The following is a 16670-nucleotide window of genomic DNA, read 5'->3' on the forward strand; positions in this document are numbered from 1 at the left end:
CAAACCCAAAAGCCAAGAATAAACATGGAATTCAGGTTGGCACTTACTTAGGTTTAACTTTTAAAGGGACAGTACACAATAATGAACAGTCTCATTCCTCAATGTTAAAGCTCCTATACAATCTCAATTTATGCTTAACTCCCATTTAGCAGTATTAACTCATCTACCACAATAGCTCTGTCTGCAATATTTTAAACAAATACCTTACAAAAAGCATTGCAGGCTAATATGCTCATTCAGACCTCATTCAGAGCGATGGTATTTAAATTAAATATCCAGCTACTCTCACATTGGAGCAGGGCAGGGCTCTATTGCCGCCTCTTGCAGTTGCCGGCACATGATCTATAATGATTGCCCATGATTGCCGACAGGGCTCATTCATCATTTGTGTTATCTCATTTAAACTTCTGCAGTAACGGAGTTGTCAAGTGTGGTAACGATCGCCACCCACTGGAGATGTACATGACATTACTATTAATGAGGTTCCACAATGACCAATAACATCGATACGTGGAGGATTATAATGATTTATGAAGATACACGCCTTACCTTAATTATGAACGCCTTGTTTGTGAATGATTTATGATTGTATGACTCAGCATCTATTACTGTATAAAACCTGTTGTACTCTGGCCTAAAGTCAGAGGTCAATCAGCATATCAGCGTATGTCTCTGTAAGCGCTTGTAATATCCAATAAATATACCTTATCATTGGCTCGTCTTAAGGATCAATTATATAGCGTTATCAGTACTATGATTCACATGAATTCGCATTTGTTCTATAATCGCTGGGGCTGCGAATCCGTACTGGTTTGAATTAGGCCCACAATGTAGGCATGACACATATTTTAATTATCAGAAGCTGCTTGTGTGTCCTATTCGCATCAGTTTGGAGAAGACGCTCAGTACTACAGTCCCGCTGTGACATGGTGGGGACTAGGAGGGCTGTTTAATGCACATCTATATGCGTGTGGACACATCTGTGCACAAATGTAAAATCAGTGATCAGTGACTGTGATATTTGCTATTGTATATAAATATACATTTTATACAAATGTAGAATTATCCTGATAACCATTATGCTTTTACATATTATCTTTCTTACAGGACATATAAGGAGCAGGATTCTTGCTAAGATTATTGCAAGACAACGTGGAAAGGGAAATTGTTCTCTGGTCAACCCAACTAAAGACGTCATTTCTCCTTACTCTGGGGATTCACAGAAACTTCTCATTTCCTGGATAGAAGAAACCTTCAGCAACTAATATATTACTTACCCCATACATGATGAGCCTCACAGGAGAGAAACCACATGTGTGCTCTGAGTGCGACAAAGGCTTTACATATAAATCACATCTTCTCATACATCAGAGGAGTCACACAGGAGAGAAGCCATATAAATGTTCTGAATGCAGAAAATGTTTTTCCCAGAAGTCACAGCTTGTCAGTCATCAGAGGATTCACACAGGAGAGAAACCATATAAATGTTCTGAATGTAGCAAATGTTTTTCACATAAGTCAGAGCTTGTTATACATCAGAGGAGTCACACAGGAGAGAAGCCATATAAATGTTCTGAATGCAGCAAATGTTTTTCCCAGAAGTCACAGCTTGTCAGTCATCAGAGGATTCACACAGGAGAGAAACCATATAAATGTTCTGAATGTAGCAAATGTTTTTCACATAAGTCAGAGCTTGTTATACATCAGAGGAGTCACACAGGAGAGAAGCCATATAAATGTTCTGAATGCAGCAAATGTTTTACCCAGAAGTCATATCTTGTCCAACATCAGAGGAGTCACACAGGAGAGAAGCCATATAAATGTTCTGAATGCAGCAAATATTTTTCACATAAGTCACATCTTGTCCTACATCAGAGGAGTCACACGGGAGACAAGCCATATAAATGTTCTGAATGCAGCAAATGTTTTCCCCAGAAGTCAGATCTTGTCCTACATCAGAGGAGTCACACAGGAGAGAAGCCATATAAATGTTCTGAATGCAGCAAATGTTTTTCCCAGAAGTCACATCTTGTCCGACATCAGAGGAGTCACACAGGAGAGAAGCCATATAAATGTTCTGAATGCAGCAAATGTTTTTCCAATAAGTCACATATTGTCCTACATCAGAGGATTCACACAGGAGAGAAGCCATATAAATGTTCTGAATGCAGCAAATTTTTTTCCCAGAAGTCAGAGCTTGTCCTACATCAGAGGAGTCACACAGGAGAGAAACCATATAAATGTTCTGAATGCAGCAAATGTTTTTCCAAGAAGTCAGATCTTGTTTTACATCAGAGGAGTCACACAGGAGAGAAGCCATATAAATGTTCTGAATGCAGCAAATGTTTTTCCAATAAGTCACATCTTGTCCGACATCAGAGGAGTCACACAGGAGAGAAGCCATATAAATGTTCTGAATGCAGCAAATTCTTTTCCCAGAAGTCAGATCTTGTTATACATCAGAGGACACACACAGGAGAGAAACCATATAAATGTTCTGAATGCAGCAAATTCTTTTCCCAGAAGTCAGATCTTGTTATACATCAGAGGAGTCACACAGGAGAGAAACCATTTACATGTTCTGAATGCAGCAAATGTTTTTCCCAGAAGTCAGATCTTGTCCGACATCAGAGGATTCACACAGGAGAGAAGCCATATAAATGTTCTGAATGCAGCAAATGTTTTTCCTATAAGACACAGCTTGTTATACATGGGAGGGGAGAGAGGAGTGAGTTAGAAAGGGAGAGAGGGTTTTATGGAAAAGGAATGAGAGTAAGACAGTGTCAGGGAGAGAAAGAGGAGCAAGAAAGACCTTGAAAGGAGTTAACAGAAGAGACTATATACAACACAGAGGCAGAGATGGACAGATGGGGGAGGAGGTGGCTGGACAGGGCATGGGTGGATAGACAGACAGATCACCATAGATGGATATTGGCATTATTGATGGATGGAGCACCCTATTGGGGCATAGACCATGAACTAGATGGGGTATAGATAGATGGACAGACAGAGCACCATATGGGGGCATAGCTGAATATCGGCAGCATTGATGGATGGAACACCCTATTGGGGCATAGACAGACAGAACAAGATGTGGTATAAATGGATGGGGGAGAGCACCATATAGGGGAATTAGTACTAGTTCACCACTGATTACAGGAACCCTGTACGCAGCCTTGTACCACCCTACAGGTCTCCCCTGGTCTCTCTTCTTTCCCTCATGCCTCTATGTTGCTTCCTTACCTCACTCTCTCTGAATACTATGTACTACCTGTATCACATAGCAACCAATCATTATTACATGTGTTAGGTTGCTGACACTAGACTGCTATTAGCAGATATCTGGTTGCTATGGGTTACAGTACATCATTGCTTCTCACATCATGTTATTAACCAGGTCTGATGGAGAGCACATTGTGTTATAGGCTAATACTACCATCCTCCATAATAAATAGCACAGTAACAGTATACACGTTACTATGACACAGTATATAGGGATATAACCTGCGTGTAGACTGAAGGACGATGCTCTAACAATATCTGTAATAACCATGTATGTTACTAGTAGCTGTCCCCAGAACAGGGGAATAAAAGCTGATCTGGATAAATGGGATTCTCTTTCCGATTGTATAACTATAGACTTTGTTTCTCTTTACTACTTTGTACATTTGGGTGACTAAAGTAATAGATGAAGGTGGGGCTGTGGATGTAGCTTATCTAGACTTTAGTAAGGCTTTTGACACTGTCCCACATCGCAGACTGTTAAATAAACTTGGGGACCTTTTTTTGCTTGGGTCCCGCACTGGGTACTCCACTATACAGACTTGATTTGTCAAAAGTTTAGTGAGTGGAGTGAATAATTTGACATGTCCAAATCCTGTTATAATTTTAAAAGGATACCTTTTCTCAAAAAGAGGGGGGGATCCCTTTGAATTTATAGGTTGGAGGTGCACCCCAGAGTCAGAGGTAAATATATGTTCAATAACATGGAGAAAAAGAAGACTCTTTTTGGGGGCACTCTTGAGAATAAATTTACATATTCATATATGCAGATACAAATACCTGTAAACTACCAAAGTGTGTGGAAAATATTGTAAATGTTTGTAATATTAATAATTTTAAAACATAACTTTTAATATTCTAATTTGTATAATATAAGTGGCAATTCACACAATATGTAACAATAAAGTTTAAAATATGCACTGTAGCTCACACGTCCTGTCTCGAAGTATTTATTACGTGAGCAAGAAAAGAAAGCTCTTCGTTCAAACACAAAATATTGTGAAAATTGAGAGCTCATAGGTATGTCAACCGCTGGGTTTGATTTAGGAGTTTTTGGAAAAATATATAAATGTAGCAGGTACACAGAACCATAAATTGCTTAGTGTACAATATTCAGGTAGTGTCAATTTATTTATTTATTTACAGTTTCTTATATAGCGCAGCAGATTCCGTTGCGCTTTACAATAGTAGACAGTGATAAGACAAACTGGGTAACAACAGACAGACTTGGAGGTAGGAGGGCCCTGCTGCAAGCTTACAATCTATAGGGATATAGGGGGGAAACATAAGGACAGGCACCAGTATTAGCATAGCAGTTACAAGTCCAGAAGGGAAGCTATATAATACATAAGTGCCTCGGAGGGTTATGCATGTAGAACTTAAATATGATAGGCTTGCCTGAAGAGGTGAGTTTTCAGGGAATGCTTGAAAGTTTGGAGACTGGTGGAGAGTCTTAATGTGCGTGGAAGGGCATTCCATAGGATGGGAGCAGCCCGATAAAAGTCCTGGGTACTTATGTAGTATCTGGGCGTCCGATTTAGAAATCGGATCGCATCGCATGCGACCAAATCGTATGCGATGTGATGGTCAAGATTTTTCCATAGGATTCAATGTTAAAATGGTCTGAGTCCATTTTAACATAGAATTCAATGGGAAAAAGGGGTCCTTTTCCTTTCCCCACTATCCAAGTGGGCATGAAGTTGGATATAAACCTGTGGCGAGCGTAGCGAGCCACCGAACCCGAAGCGTGGCGAGCGTAGCGAGCCCCGCGAGGGGACACAGAATACTTTTTAAGAAATATGCGTCCCCTCGCGGGGCTCGCTTCGCTCGCCACGCTTCGGGCTTGGTGGCTCGCTGCGCTCGCCACGCTATATAAAATCAACTCTATGCCCACTTGGATAGTGGGGAAATGAACAGGACCTTCTTAACATTGAATCCTATGCAAAATCGCATCGAATCGCATCGCATCTGATTGTATGCCTTAAGGCAGTGGTAGCCAACCCTAGCCCTCGAGAGCTACCAACAGTGCACATTTTCCAGACAACCTAGCTGCTGCACAGCTGCACTCATTACTCACTGAAACATTTTAAAAGATACACAGATGGAGCTAATTAGCTCACTTGTGATTCTGTGAGGAGACCTGCAAAACATGCACTGTTGGTAGCTCTCGAGGACCAGGGTTGGCTACCCCAGCCTTAAGGTAAGGCATACAATCACAACATCGGCAGCCCGGATACTACATAAGTACCAAGTCCTGTAATAATGAATGGGAGCTAGTGATCCGTGCAGAAGAGAGATGCAGATCTTGTGTAGAGCGTAGTGGTCGAGATGGGAGATATTTTGTGATAAGTGCAGAGATATATGCTGGTGCAGTATGGTTAATAGCTTTATAAGCAAGTAGAAGTGTTTTATATTGAATACGGTAATATACAGGCAACCAATGGAGGGACTGGCAGAGCGGATCAGCAGACGATGAGCGTCTTGCATGGAAGATCAGCCTAGCAGCAGCATTTAAAATTGATTGCAGTGGTGAGAGTCTGTTCTTGGGAAGACCAGTTAGGAGACTATTGCAATAATCAATGCGGGATATAATGAGTGCATGGATAAGAGATTTGGTAGTGTCTTGTGTGAGATAGGGTCGTATTTTGGATATGTTTTTTAGATGCATGTAACATGATTTGGAGACAGATTGAATGTGGGGAAGAAAGGACAGTTCAGTGTCGAGGATGACCCCTAAGCAACGAGCTTGTGGGGTAAGGTAGATTATCGAGTTGTCAACAGCGATGGAGAGGTCAGGATGGTAACTGTTCTTAGTTGGCGGGAATATAAGTAATTCCGTTTTGGAAATATTGAGTTTGAGTTGGCGACAAGACATCCAAGATGAGATGGCAGAGAGACAATCAGAAACTCGACCCAAAACCACTGGTGACAACTCTGGGGTTGATAGATAGATTTGAGTATCATCAGCATACAAGTGATACTGAAATCCGAAAGAGCTGATTAGTTTGCCAAGAGAGGAGGTATAGATTGAGAAGAGCAGAGGACCTAAGACTGAACCTTGCGGAGCTCCGACTGACAGAGGTAATGAAGAGGAAGTAGAGTTAGAGAAGCGAACACTGAAAGAGCGATCAACAGGTAAGATGTGAACCAGGAAAGGGCTGTATCATTAAGACCTAGGGAGTGTAGTGTTTGTAAGAGAAGAGAGTGATCGACGGTGTCAAATGCAGCAGAAAGATCAAGAAGAATAAGTAGTGAGTAATGGCCTTTAGACTTAGCCGTTACCAGATCATTTACCACTTTAGTCAGTGCTGTCTCAGTGGAGTGTTGAGATCGAAAACCTGACTGAAGTGGGTCTAATAGGGTGTTAGAGTTAAGAAAGTTTGTGAGGCGAGAGTAGACAAGTCTCTCCAGTAGCTTGGAGAGGCATGGGAGCTGAGATATAGGACGATAGTTAGAGAGAGAGTTAGGGTCAGAATTCTGTTTTTTTAGAATAGGAGTTATCACTGCATGTTTGAGCAGAGAAAGAAAAGTACCAGTAGTAAGAGAGAGATTGCAGATTTTAGTTCAGGTTGGAATAATCACAGGACATAGATTTTTAATGACTTGCGCAGGTATAGTATCGAGATTAGAGGTAGTAGAGTAAGAGGATAAGAAGAGTGTGGATACTTCCTTTTCATTTGTGGTCTCAAATGAAGAGAAAGTGCCAGAGGGTTCAGGTGGGAAAGAAAGAGGGTTAGAGGTTGTGGAAGAGCATACCATTTCATCTCGGATGTGATAACACAGAGATTTGATTGATAAGATTAGATATGATTGATAACCCAAACTTGTATATATTTACTTTATTACCTTTAAATATAACGGCAACGCTGAAATGATTGCACACCCACACAACCTTGTTATAAAATGTATGACAATGCTTTACTTAAAGAATAGCTTCATTACAGGTATTTGCAAATGCAGACTAACACAAGAAACATAAAACTGACTAGCTAATACTTAAACAGTAATTCTAACTCAAATCAAAATGGACACCTTTCAAGGACAGTGATCAGCCATGATTAAACCTCCTTCATAATTACCTCCAGCCCCCTGTGCCTGCTTGTTTTTCCTCAACTGCCTCCCTCCTCCTTCTCTAACTCTGATATTTAAACCTTAATCACATTAATTAATTACTCATAAGCATTGAGTCTTATTGGAAAGCTCTGCTTTCAATCATGATGTCATAATTAACCCAACACCCAACTTCAGTGGCCTTGGGGGTCTACGCATGTGTGGACTTGTTCCCATATAGTTGATGTTTGTGGAGACTAGCTCCATTATACTGTCAACATCACATTCTTAAGCTTCTAAAACCAAAAACAATTCTCTATAAGAAATCACTTTTACAGCACTGTTCTGAATGATCAGCCATTTTATAATGTTATTATGCAAGTCATGCCTAACAAAATGGCCGCCGTTTCTGACATATTATAACTGTTCAGGGCAAAGGGAAGGCCTCATACGCAGTGAATAGTACATTGTGCAACAAGCTAAAGTCATCTGCAGCAATAATAACAATATTTGAGAAAACAGAGTATAACAAAAGTATAGAATTATTGATGCGTTATTTCTGTTTTAACGCCTTCCTGACAGAGCTAGTTTTTGCGTTCCTGACAGAGCCATTTTTTTCAAATCTGACATGTCTCACTTAAGTGGGGATAACTTTTTTTTTGCTTTTACTTATCCCAGTGATTTTGAGATTGTTTTTTCGTGACACATTGTACTTCAAATTAGTGGTAAATTTGGGTCGATACAGTCTGTGTTTTTTTGTGAAAAATACCAAAATGTCGTGAAAAAATGGAAAATTTAGCGATTTGCAAAATGTTAAATTTTCTGCTTGTGAGACATAATGATACCACTCAAAATAGTTAATAACTAACATAGACCATATGTCTACTTTATATTTCCATCATTATTTCAACTTCCTTTTAATTTTTTTGGACACTAGGAGGCTTACAACATGAATAGCAAATTCTCAAATTTTCAAGAAAATTTCAAACACTGATTTTTTTAGGGACCAGTTCAGTTCTGATGTGACTTTGAGGGACTTGTATGTGAGACACCCCCATAAATGATGCCATTTCAAAAACTGCACCCCTCACAGTATTCAAAACAGCATTTTGGAAGTTTGTTAACCCTTTAGGTGTTTCACAGGAATTAAAACAAAGTGTAGGTGAAATTTCAAAATTTCAAAATTTCATTTTTTTTGCAGATTTGCAATTTTAATACATTTTTCTAAGGAACACAGTACATTTTACTAGAGAAATGTGACTAAAAATTGATTCCCCCAATTCTTTTGTTTTCATAAATATCCTATATGTGGCCCTAGTGTGCACGTTGACCAAACCACAGGCTTCATAATAGAAGGAGCACCTACTTGATTTTGGAGACTCCTTTTTATGAGATTATTTTTTAGGCACCATGTAGGTTTCTAGGCACCATAAGATGCTAAAATTTAGGAACCCCCCCACAAGTGACCCCATTTTGCAAACTACACCCCTCAGGGAATTCATCTAGGGGTATAGTGTACATTTCAAACCCCCAGGGGTTTCACCAATTGTGGTACAACTGGGCAGTGAAAATGAAAAATTAAATTTTTTACACAAAAATGCAGTTCTGGCTCAAAATTTTTCATTTTCAGAAGGAATGAAGGAGACAAAGCACCCCAAAATCTGTGCCCCAATTTCTCCCGAGTACGGCAATGCCTCACATGTGACCAAAAAATACCAGTTGGGTGCATGGCAGGACTCAGAAGGGAAGGAGTGATTTTTGGATTTTGCAGCTCAGATTCTGGTGGAATTTTGGTGGGTGCTATGTCGCATTAGCAAGACCCCCCAAGCACCAATACAGTGGAACCCCCCCACAAGTCACCCCATTTTGCAAACTACACCCCTCAGGGAATTCATCTAGGGGTATAGTGTACATTTCAAACCCCCAGGGGTTTCACCAATTTTGATACAAGTGGGCAGTGAAAATGAAAAATTACATTTTTTTACACAAAAATGCAGTTCTGGCTCAAAATTTTTCATTTCCAGAAGGTATGAAGGAGAAAAAGCACCCCAAAATCTGTGCCCCAATTTCTCCCGAGTACGGCAATGCCTCACATGTGACCAAAAAATACCAGTTGGGTGCATGGCAGGACTCAGAAGGGAAGGAGTGATTTTTGGATTTTGCAGCACAGATTTTGGTGGAATGAATGGTGGGTGCTATGTTGCACCAATACAGTGGAACCCCCCCACAAGTCACCCCATTTTGCAAAGTACACCCCTCAGGGAATTCATCTAGGGGTATAGTGTACATTTCAAACCCCCAGGGGTTTCACCAATTTTGATACAAGTGGGCAGTGAACATGAAAAATTAAATTTTTTTACACAAAAATGCAGTTCTGGCTCAAAATTTTTCATTTTCAGAAGGTATGAAGGAGAAAAAGCACCCCAAAATCTGTGCCCCAATTTCTCCCGAGTACGGCAATGCCTGACATGTGACCAAAAAATACCAGTTGGGTGCATGGCAGGACTCAGAACGGAAGGAGTGATTTTTTGGATTTTGCATCTCAGATTCTGGTGGAATTTTGGTGGGTGCTATGTCGCATTAGCAAGACCCCCCAAGCACCAATACAGTGGAACCCCCCCACAAGTCACCCCATTTTGCAAACTACACCCCTCAGGGAATTCATCTAGGGGTATAGTGTACATTTCAAACCCCCAGGGGTTTCACCAATTTTGATACAAGTGGGCAGTGAACATGAAATATTACATTTTTTTACACAAAAATGCAGTTCTGGCTCAAAATTTTTAATTTTCAGAAGGTATGAAGGAGAAAAAGCACCCCAAAATCTGTGCCCCAATTTCTCCCGAGTACGGCAATGCCTCACATGTGACCAAAAAATACCAGTTGGGTGCATGGCAGGACTCAGAACGGAAGGAGTGATTTTTTGGATTTTGCAGCTCAGATTCTGGTGGAATGAATGGTGGGTGCTATGTTGCACCAATACAGTGGAACCCCCCCACAAGTCACCCCATTTTGCGAAGTACACCCCTCAGGGAATTCATCTAGGGGTATAGTGTACATTTCAAACCCCCAGGGGTTTCACCAATTTTGATACAAGTGGGCAGTGAAAATGAAAAATTACATTTTTTTACACAAAAATGCAGTTCTGGCTCAAAATTTTTTCATTTTCAGAAGGAATGAAGGAGACAAAGCACCCCAAAATCTGTGCTCCAATTTCTCCCGAGTACGCCAATGCCTCATGTGTGACCAAAAAGTGGCAGGACTCAGAAGGGAAGGAGTGATATTTGGATTTTGCAGCACAAATTCTGGTGGAATGATGGTGGGTGCTATGTCGCATTAGCAAGACCCCCAAAGCACCAATACAGTGGAACCCCCCACAAGTGACCCCATTTTGCAAACTACACCCCTCAGGGAATTCATCTAGGGGTATAGTGTACATTTCAAACCCCCAGGGGTTTCACCAATTTTGATACAAGTGGGCAGTGAACATGAAAAATTACATTTTTTTACACAAAAATGCAGTTCTGGCTCAAAATTTTTCAATTTCACAAGGAATGAAGGAGAAAAAGCACCCCAAAATCTGTGCCCCAATTTCTCCCAAGTACGGCAATGCCTCACATGTGACCAAAAAATACCAGTTGGGTGCATGGCAGGACTCAGAAGGGAAGGAGTGATTTTTGGATTTTGCGGCTCAGATTCTGGTGGAATGAATGGTGGGTGCTATGTGGCATTAGCAAGACCCCCGAAGCACGGTGAAATTATGAACCTAATATTCCATAGATGTGTGGTATAATTTAAAACACTCCTTTATACATAGGCCGGGTTTGTCGGGGCAAGTGTCACACTGGAAAATAGTTTGCTTTCTTATTCGCTTTTTATAGCAAACTTTGCACCTTTTTTGTGTCCTGCCCTTTTTTCCAGTGGAGGGGATTTCATCAGGAAAATGCTGCCCTGGTACAATACGGGGGCCAGTACTAGAAGTACTGGGGCCCTCTGCCTGCTGGTTCCCAAATATTAGGCCCTTTATGACTTCCTCTTGAAAGTGCATAAATGTCCCCCTCTGGCCGGTAGAACGGAATAGCACGTAAGCGTTATACAGTGCCATCTGGATGATATACACGGCCACCTTCTTGTACCAGATTTTTGTTTTCCGCAGGGCACTGTACGGCTTCAGTACCTGATCTGAAAGATCCACTCCGCCCATGTACCTATTGTAATCCAGGATACAATTAGGTTTGGAGGTGTGGGTACTGGTACCTCGTACAGGGACGGAGGTGGTACTGTCTCCGTGAATTGTTGTCAGTATAAGGACATCCCTCTTGTCCTTATATTTGACCAACAACATATTTTCGTTGCATATTCCCCTGCTTTCACCCCTTCTCATTACTTGGGCAATGTGCGTTTTTGGGAGGCCTCTTTGGTTCTTGCGCACAGTACCGCAAGCTGCTGTACCTCTTGAACCAAGGGCCTTAAACAGGGGGATGCTAGTGTAAAAGTTATCCACATAGAGGTGATAACCTTTATCCAGGAAGGGGTGCACTAAATCCCAGACAATTTTCCCACTAACACCTACGAGGGAGGGGGGGCATTCTGGCGGTTGAATTCTTGAATCCTTCCCTTCATAAACCCTAAACCTGTGGGTGTACCCTGAGGTGCTTTCACACAGTTTATACATTTTTATGCCATACCTTGCCCTCTTACTGGGAAGGTACTGGCGGAATTTAACCCTTCCTTTAAAATGTATAAGGGACTCGTCGATACAAATAAATTTTTCAGGGATGTACACCTCTTCAAATTTGGCACTGAAATGATCAATGACCGGCCTGACTTTGAATAGCCGGTCAAAGGTGGGATCATCTCTGGGTGGGCACTGTGCATTATCGGTGTAATGTATAATTTTAAGAATTGTCTCAAATCGAGTCCGGGGCATGGCCATACGGTAAAATGGAGTACTGTACAGAACATCTGTACTCCAATATTGCCTAATTTCTGGCTTTTTTACTATGCCCATATGAAACACCAGACCCCAAAACGTCATCATCTCTACTGCATCTACAGGGGTCCACCTAGCAAATGATGACGTGGGGTTTTGAGCAATAAACTGCTGGGCATATAAATTAGTTTGGTCCACCATTAAATTTATAAAATCATCAGAGAAAAATAATTTGAAAAAGTCAATTTCTCTGAGACCTGTGGAATCAAATTGGATTCCTGGCATGGCCAAAAACTCAGGAACCTGGGGCTCAAAATTGTCTGGTGGTGGGGTCCATACTAGATCAATTATTGGGGGGGGAATCTCAGCTGATCTACGGGGGCGTCTTTGAGGGGGTCCCTCATCACCAGAGGAGGAAGAGGAGCTTAAGACGAATCCTTCAAATTCCCCGCTTGCATCACTGGCTGTGTCAGAGTCAGAGGCAAGCATGGCATATGCCTCCTCCACTGAATACATTCTCCTGGATGACTGGGAGGACATTTGGGAGGACATTTGGGAGGACATTTGGGAGGACATTTGGGATGCCATTTTTATTTTTGTGTTACTGGTAGTGAAATGTTTCAACACGTGTATAGTGTAGGGGGGGGTACAAACTTTATTTCAACCCGGGGGGTATGTAGTGTGTGGTGTGTATGTAGTGCAGAAAAAAAAAATACTTTATACCAATAAAAAAAAAAAAAAAATGAAGGGGTTAAAAATAAAAACTTGAAGGGGTTAAAAAAAAAAAAAAAGGTCCTGCGCCAAAAATTGAGCACAGATGTTGGTCAGTAACGTCTGTCACTGAACAGCGCTCAAAGGCAACAGGAATCTGATCAAAAAAAAAAAAAAAAATAGATCAACCCTGTGCCGAAAAAGCTGATCAGTGATGTACGTCACTGATCGGCGCACAGTGGCCACAGGACACCCACAAAATCAGTGTGTGTAAAAAAAAAATTTAAAAAAGACCCCACAGCACTCACAAAAAAAAAAAAAGGTGATCAGTGATGCGACACTGATTACCAGTGAGGGACAGCAGGTGCACAACCTTTGGTGCAACTGACAGTGCAACTGGCAGCAACTGACAGGTATATATATAAAAAAAAAACCTCTGCGCCCCCAAAAAGTTGCTGATCAGCACAGATATACTGATCAGCACAAAAGGGGGGGTAGCAGACACAAAATATACACTCTCTATCACTCTCTGTCACTATCTCTCTCTATCTCTCTATCTCTCACTATCTCTCACTATCTATCACTCTAGGACACTGCAGCAGCAGCACTGACAGTTATATGTATAAAAAAAAACTGCACCCCCAAAAAGGGGGGGTAGCAGACACAAAATATACACTCTCTATCACTCTCTGTCACTATCTCTCTCTATCTCTCTATCTCTCACTATCTATCACTATCTATCACTCTATGACACTGCAGCAGCAGCACTGACAGTTATATATATAAAATAAAACCCCTGCACCCCCAAAAAGGGGGGGTAGCAGACACAAATCTCTCTATCTCTGTACCTCTCACTATCTATCACTATCTATCACTATCTATCACTGTATGACACTGCAGCAGCAGCACTGACAGTTATTTATATATAGAAAACCCCTGCACCCCCAAAAAGGGGGGGTAGCAGACACAAAATATAGCTCTCTCTGTCACTATCTCTCTATCTCTCTCTATCTCTCTCTCTATCTCTCTATCTCTCTATCACACTGCAGCAGCAGCAGGAAGTCACAAGAAGTCAGATCCAGGAAGCATCCAGCACGCTACAAGCAGTGAGCAGGTGATCAGGTAAGGTATTTGCAAGGATCAGGTAAGTATTAGCAAGGATCAGGTCGGTATTCACGGCAGGCAGGCACGGTGACCGTTCTGCACGCTATTCCAGACCGGAATGGCGTCTGCAGCGCAGTCACCGTCAGTTTAAATGTCGCGCCTTGGCTGTGATTGGTCCGTGGGTCCCACGGACCAATCACAGCCTTGGGGGCAGGTGGGGTGAGGGTGGGGTGAGGTGTCATCGTCACCGATGACCCCCTCATGCCCCCTGACGCCCGGCGGTGATTGACACCTGTGTTACCGAGCGTCTGATTCGCTGGTAACACAGGAAAACGCTGTGAATGGCTGTTCACACTGAACAGCCAATCACAGCGATCGCCGACGGGGGGGCGGCATCGCAGCCCCCCCTGGGCATGCAGGGACATGTCTGCTGTCAGGGACAGCAGACATCGTCCCTCTGTCACTGCGTCTCGAGACGCAGTGACAGTTTAAACTCATGACGTACATTTATGCCATGTGTCGGGAAGTACCTCCCGGCCATGACGTAAATGTACGCCAATGTCGGGAAGGGGTTAACAGTCCATCCTCTGAACTCCAAAGAAAGTTCATATCTCTTGCAAAACGCATTATTTGTTTCTCTCTTAATACATCGGAAAACCTTCTTGAAGCATTTCACTAGTATATAGAAAAATCAATAATATTATCTTGGCAAAAACAATAAACTTCTTAAAGCATATATAACATTGACTTATGCGAACCAGTTATTAAGGTTCAACCAAATAAACCAACTGTAGGGAATCACATCACTCACACCTGTTCAATAAACTAAATTTTTTTCAACCCAAATAATTTAATTCAACTTTCCTTTTAACGTCACCATCAGTTTAGTATTTGTGATGCTTGTACCATATTTTAATTATATTCACAAATTCAATTACAATTTTATAAACTTGGGATCATGTAAATAAGTGTGTTTCTTTAATATACCATGTGTTACTTTCAAATCTTCATGTTGAATCACCACTGTATTAATTAGTAAAAGTAAAATTTATTACAATAGATCTTGTTTGTAACCATTTAGAAACCTTAAGTTTGTAAATATAATCCTTGTGGTAATGTCCATGGCTTATGAGACAGTATGTTTAAGAAAACATCATAAGAAACAATTCAATGAGTACCCTTTTTATCAAGATTTTTCACTAGCTCACCCAACTCTGTCACATGATAACTACATGTTTTGTTGTACTCCAAAATATCTCCTGTTATTACACTCTTTACCAATTTTAAACCTAGGGAGAGTCAGTAACCTTATAAGATTCTCTTGTGTAAATCCTACATAGAAAATTAAGTGTTGTTTGATTTGACTGCAAATATAAGTAGCCATTAACCCAACATTACCGGAGTGATACCGTAGATGACAATATAACCAACAATCAGTTTACCTTATTGTTCTTTTTATCAGCTCATGATGAGCGTCTTAGGAAGAAATGTAAATTTGCATATAGATATTATGTTTGCACCATTGTTACCATCCTTACTTAGAATGCCTCTTCTTTACTGATACCTTACTAGATGTATTCTATCAATGGTTCTGGTGTGGATGTTCTTAGTTACTTTTATGTTATTACTCATTTATTTATTTTAAACCTTCTAATTAGTTTAACATATTGGCCATCAGTATTTTTTTTACCATCCTCTGATGCCTACCGAAACCTGGGAGCATCAGTAGTATGATGTATATGTGTGTCTGTTATGATTATACTTGTGGGATTAAATTTAAAAGCAGAAGTAGAATACACCACCATGACTCTAGTAATACCTCTTTGATAACTATACACACTGTCCTTGCCAGCAACCAATCCCTGGTAACCCTCATTCACTATAAAAATATGAAAACTTAAAAAAACAAAAATGACTTCTTCAGTTAGTGAGTGTATGGGAAACTTGGTCACTCATGGGGATCATTGTTTTACATCTTGTCCACAACCCGCAGGGACACCACTAAGGGTATCCCCCGATTCCGTGGACCTCTTCTTGCCCACAACCCGCAGGGACACCACTAAGGATGCCCCCCGATTCCGTGGACCTTGTCTTGGTCTGTGTGGGGGCCCTGGACAGGCCCATCATCCAATAAGTTTATTAAGTTAAAATCAAAGTCACAATATTTATCTGCATCAGTTTCTTTTTCTTTCAACTGATATCACCACCAGGTCGGAAACCTTCTTGCAGTGAGATGCATTAATTCAATTGGTTTGTTTCACAGGGACGGGTCTTGCCTTTGATCTACGAGACATTTAATTGTAAGAATTTTCTCACCATTGCATAGTCTCCAGGCTGGACCTTATAACAACATCCCTTCATAAGCTTGTTTGCTTTTCTGGTAATGTCTTTAGATGATGTGAGAATTAGGGTGACAAGTCTGCTGCTGGATGTTGAATAGGGTTTGCTGGTCTCCCAAAAATAAAAAAATGTATATATAAATTAAAATAATGATCTTATAAGAGGACAGGTTCAGTGGCTGCTGAGGAGTAGTGTGAATGTTATACCAAACCGAAGACAAAACTTCAAGTCAACTCATGGTAATTTCCAC

The 16670-nt window shown here is 41.1% G+C and overlaps 1 protein-coding gene across 1 annotated transcript in view; it reads left to right on the top strand.

Annotated features, from left to right (window-relative positions):
* Nucleotides 1-4214, top strand: part of LOC146075947 (uncharacterized) — a 53139-nt gene extending 48925 nt beyond the window's left edge. Inside the window, exon 3 of the mRNA XM_083185656.1 lies at nucleotides 1108-4214. Within this exon, the coding sequence (XP_083041782.1) occupies nucleotides 1285-2817 (1533 nt within the window). The 5' untranslated portion in view covers nucleotides 1108-1284 and the 3' untranslated portion in view covers nucleotides 2818-4214. The remainder of the gene's footprint in view (nucleotides 1-1107) is intronic.
* The last annotated feature ends 12456 nt before the right edge of the window (nucleotides 4215-16670 follow it).

Source organism: Crinia signifera, chromosome 4, assembly GCF_055691185.1.
Source record: "Crinia signifera chromosome 4, ASM5569118v1, whole genome shotgun sequence".
Classification (NCBI taxonomy): domain Eukaryota; kingdom Metazoa; phylum Chordata; class Amphibia; order Anura; family Myobatrachidae; genus Crinia; species Crinia signifera.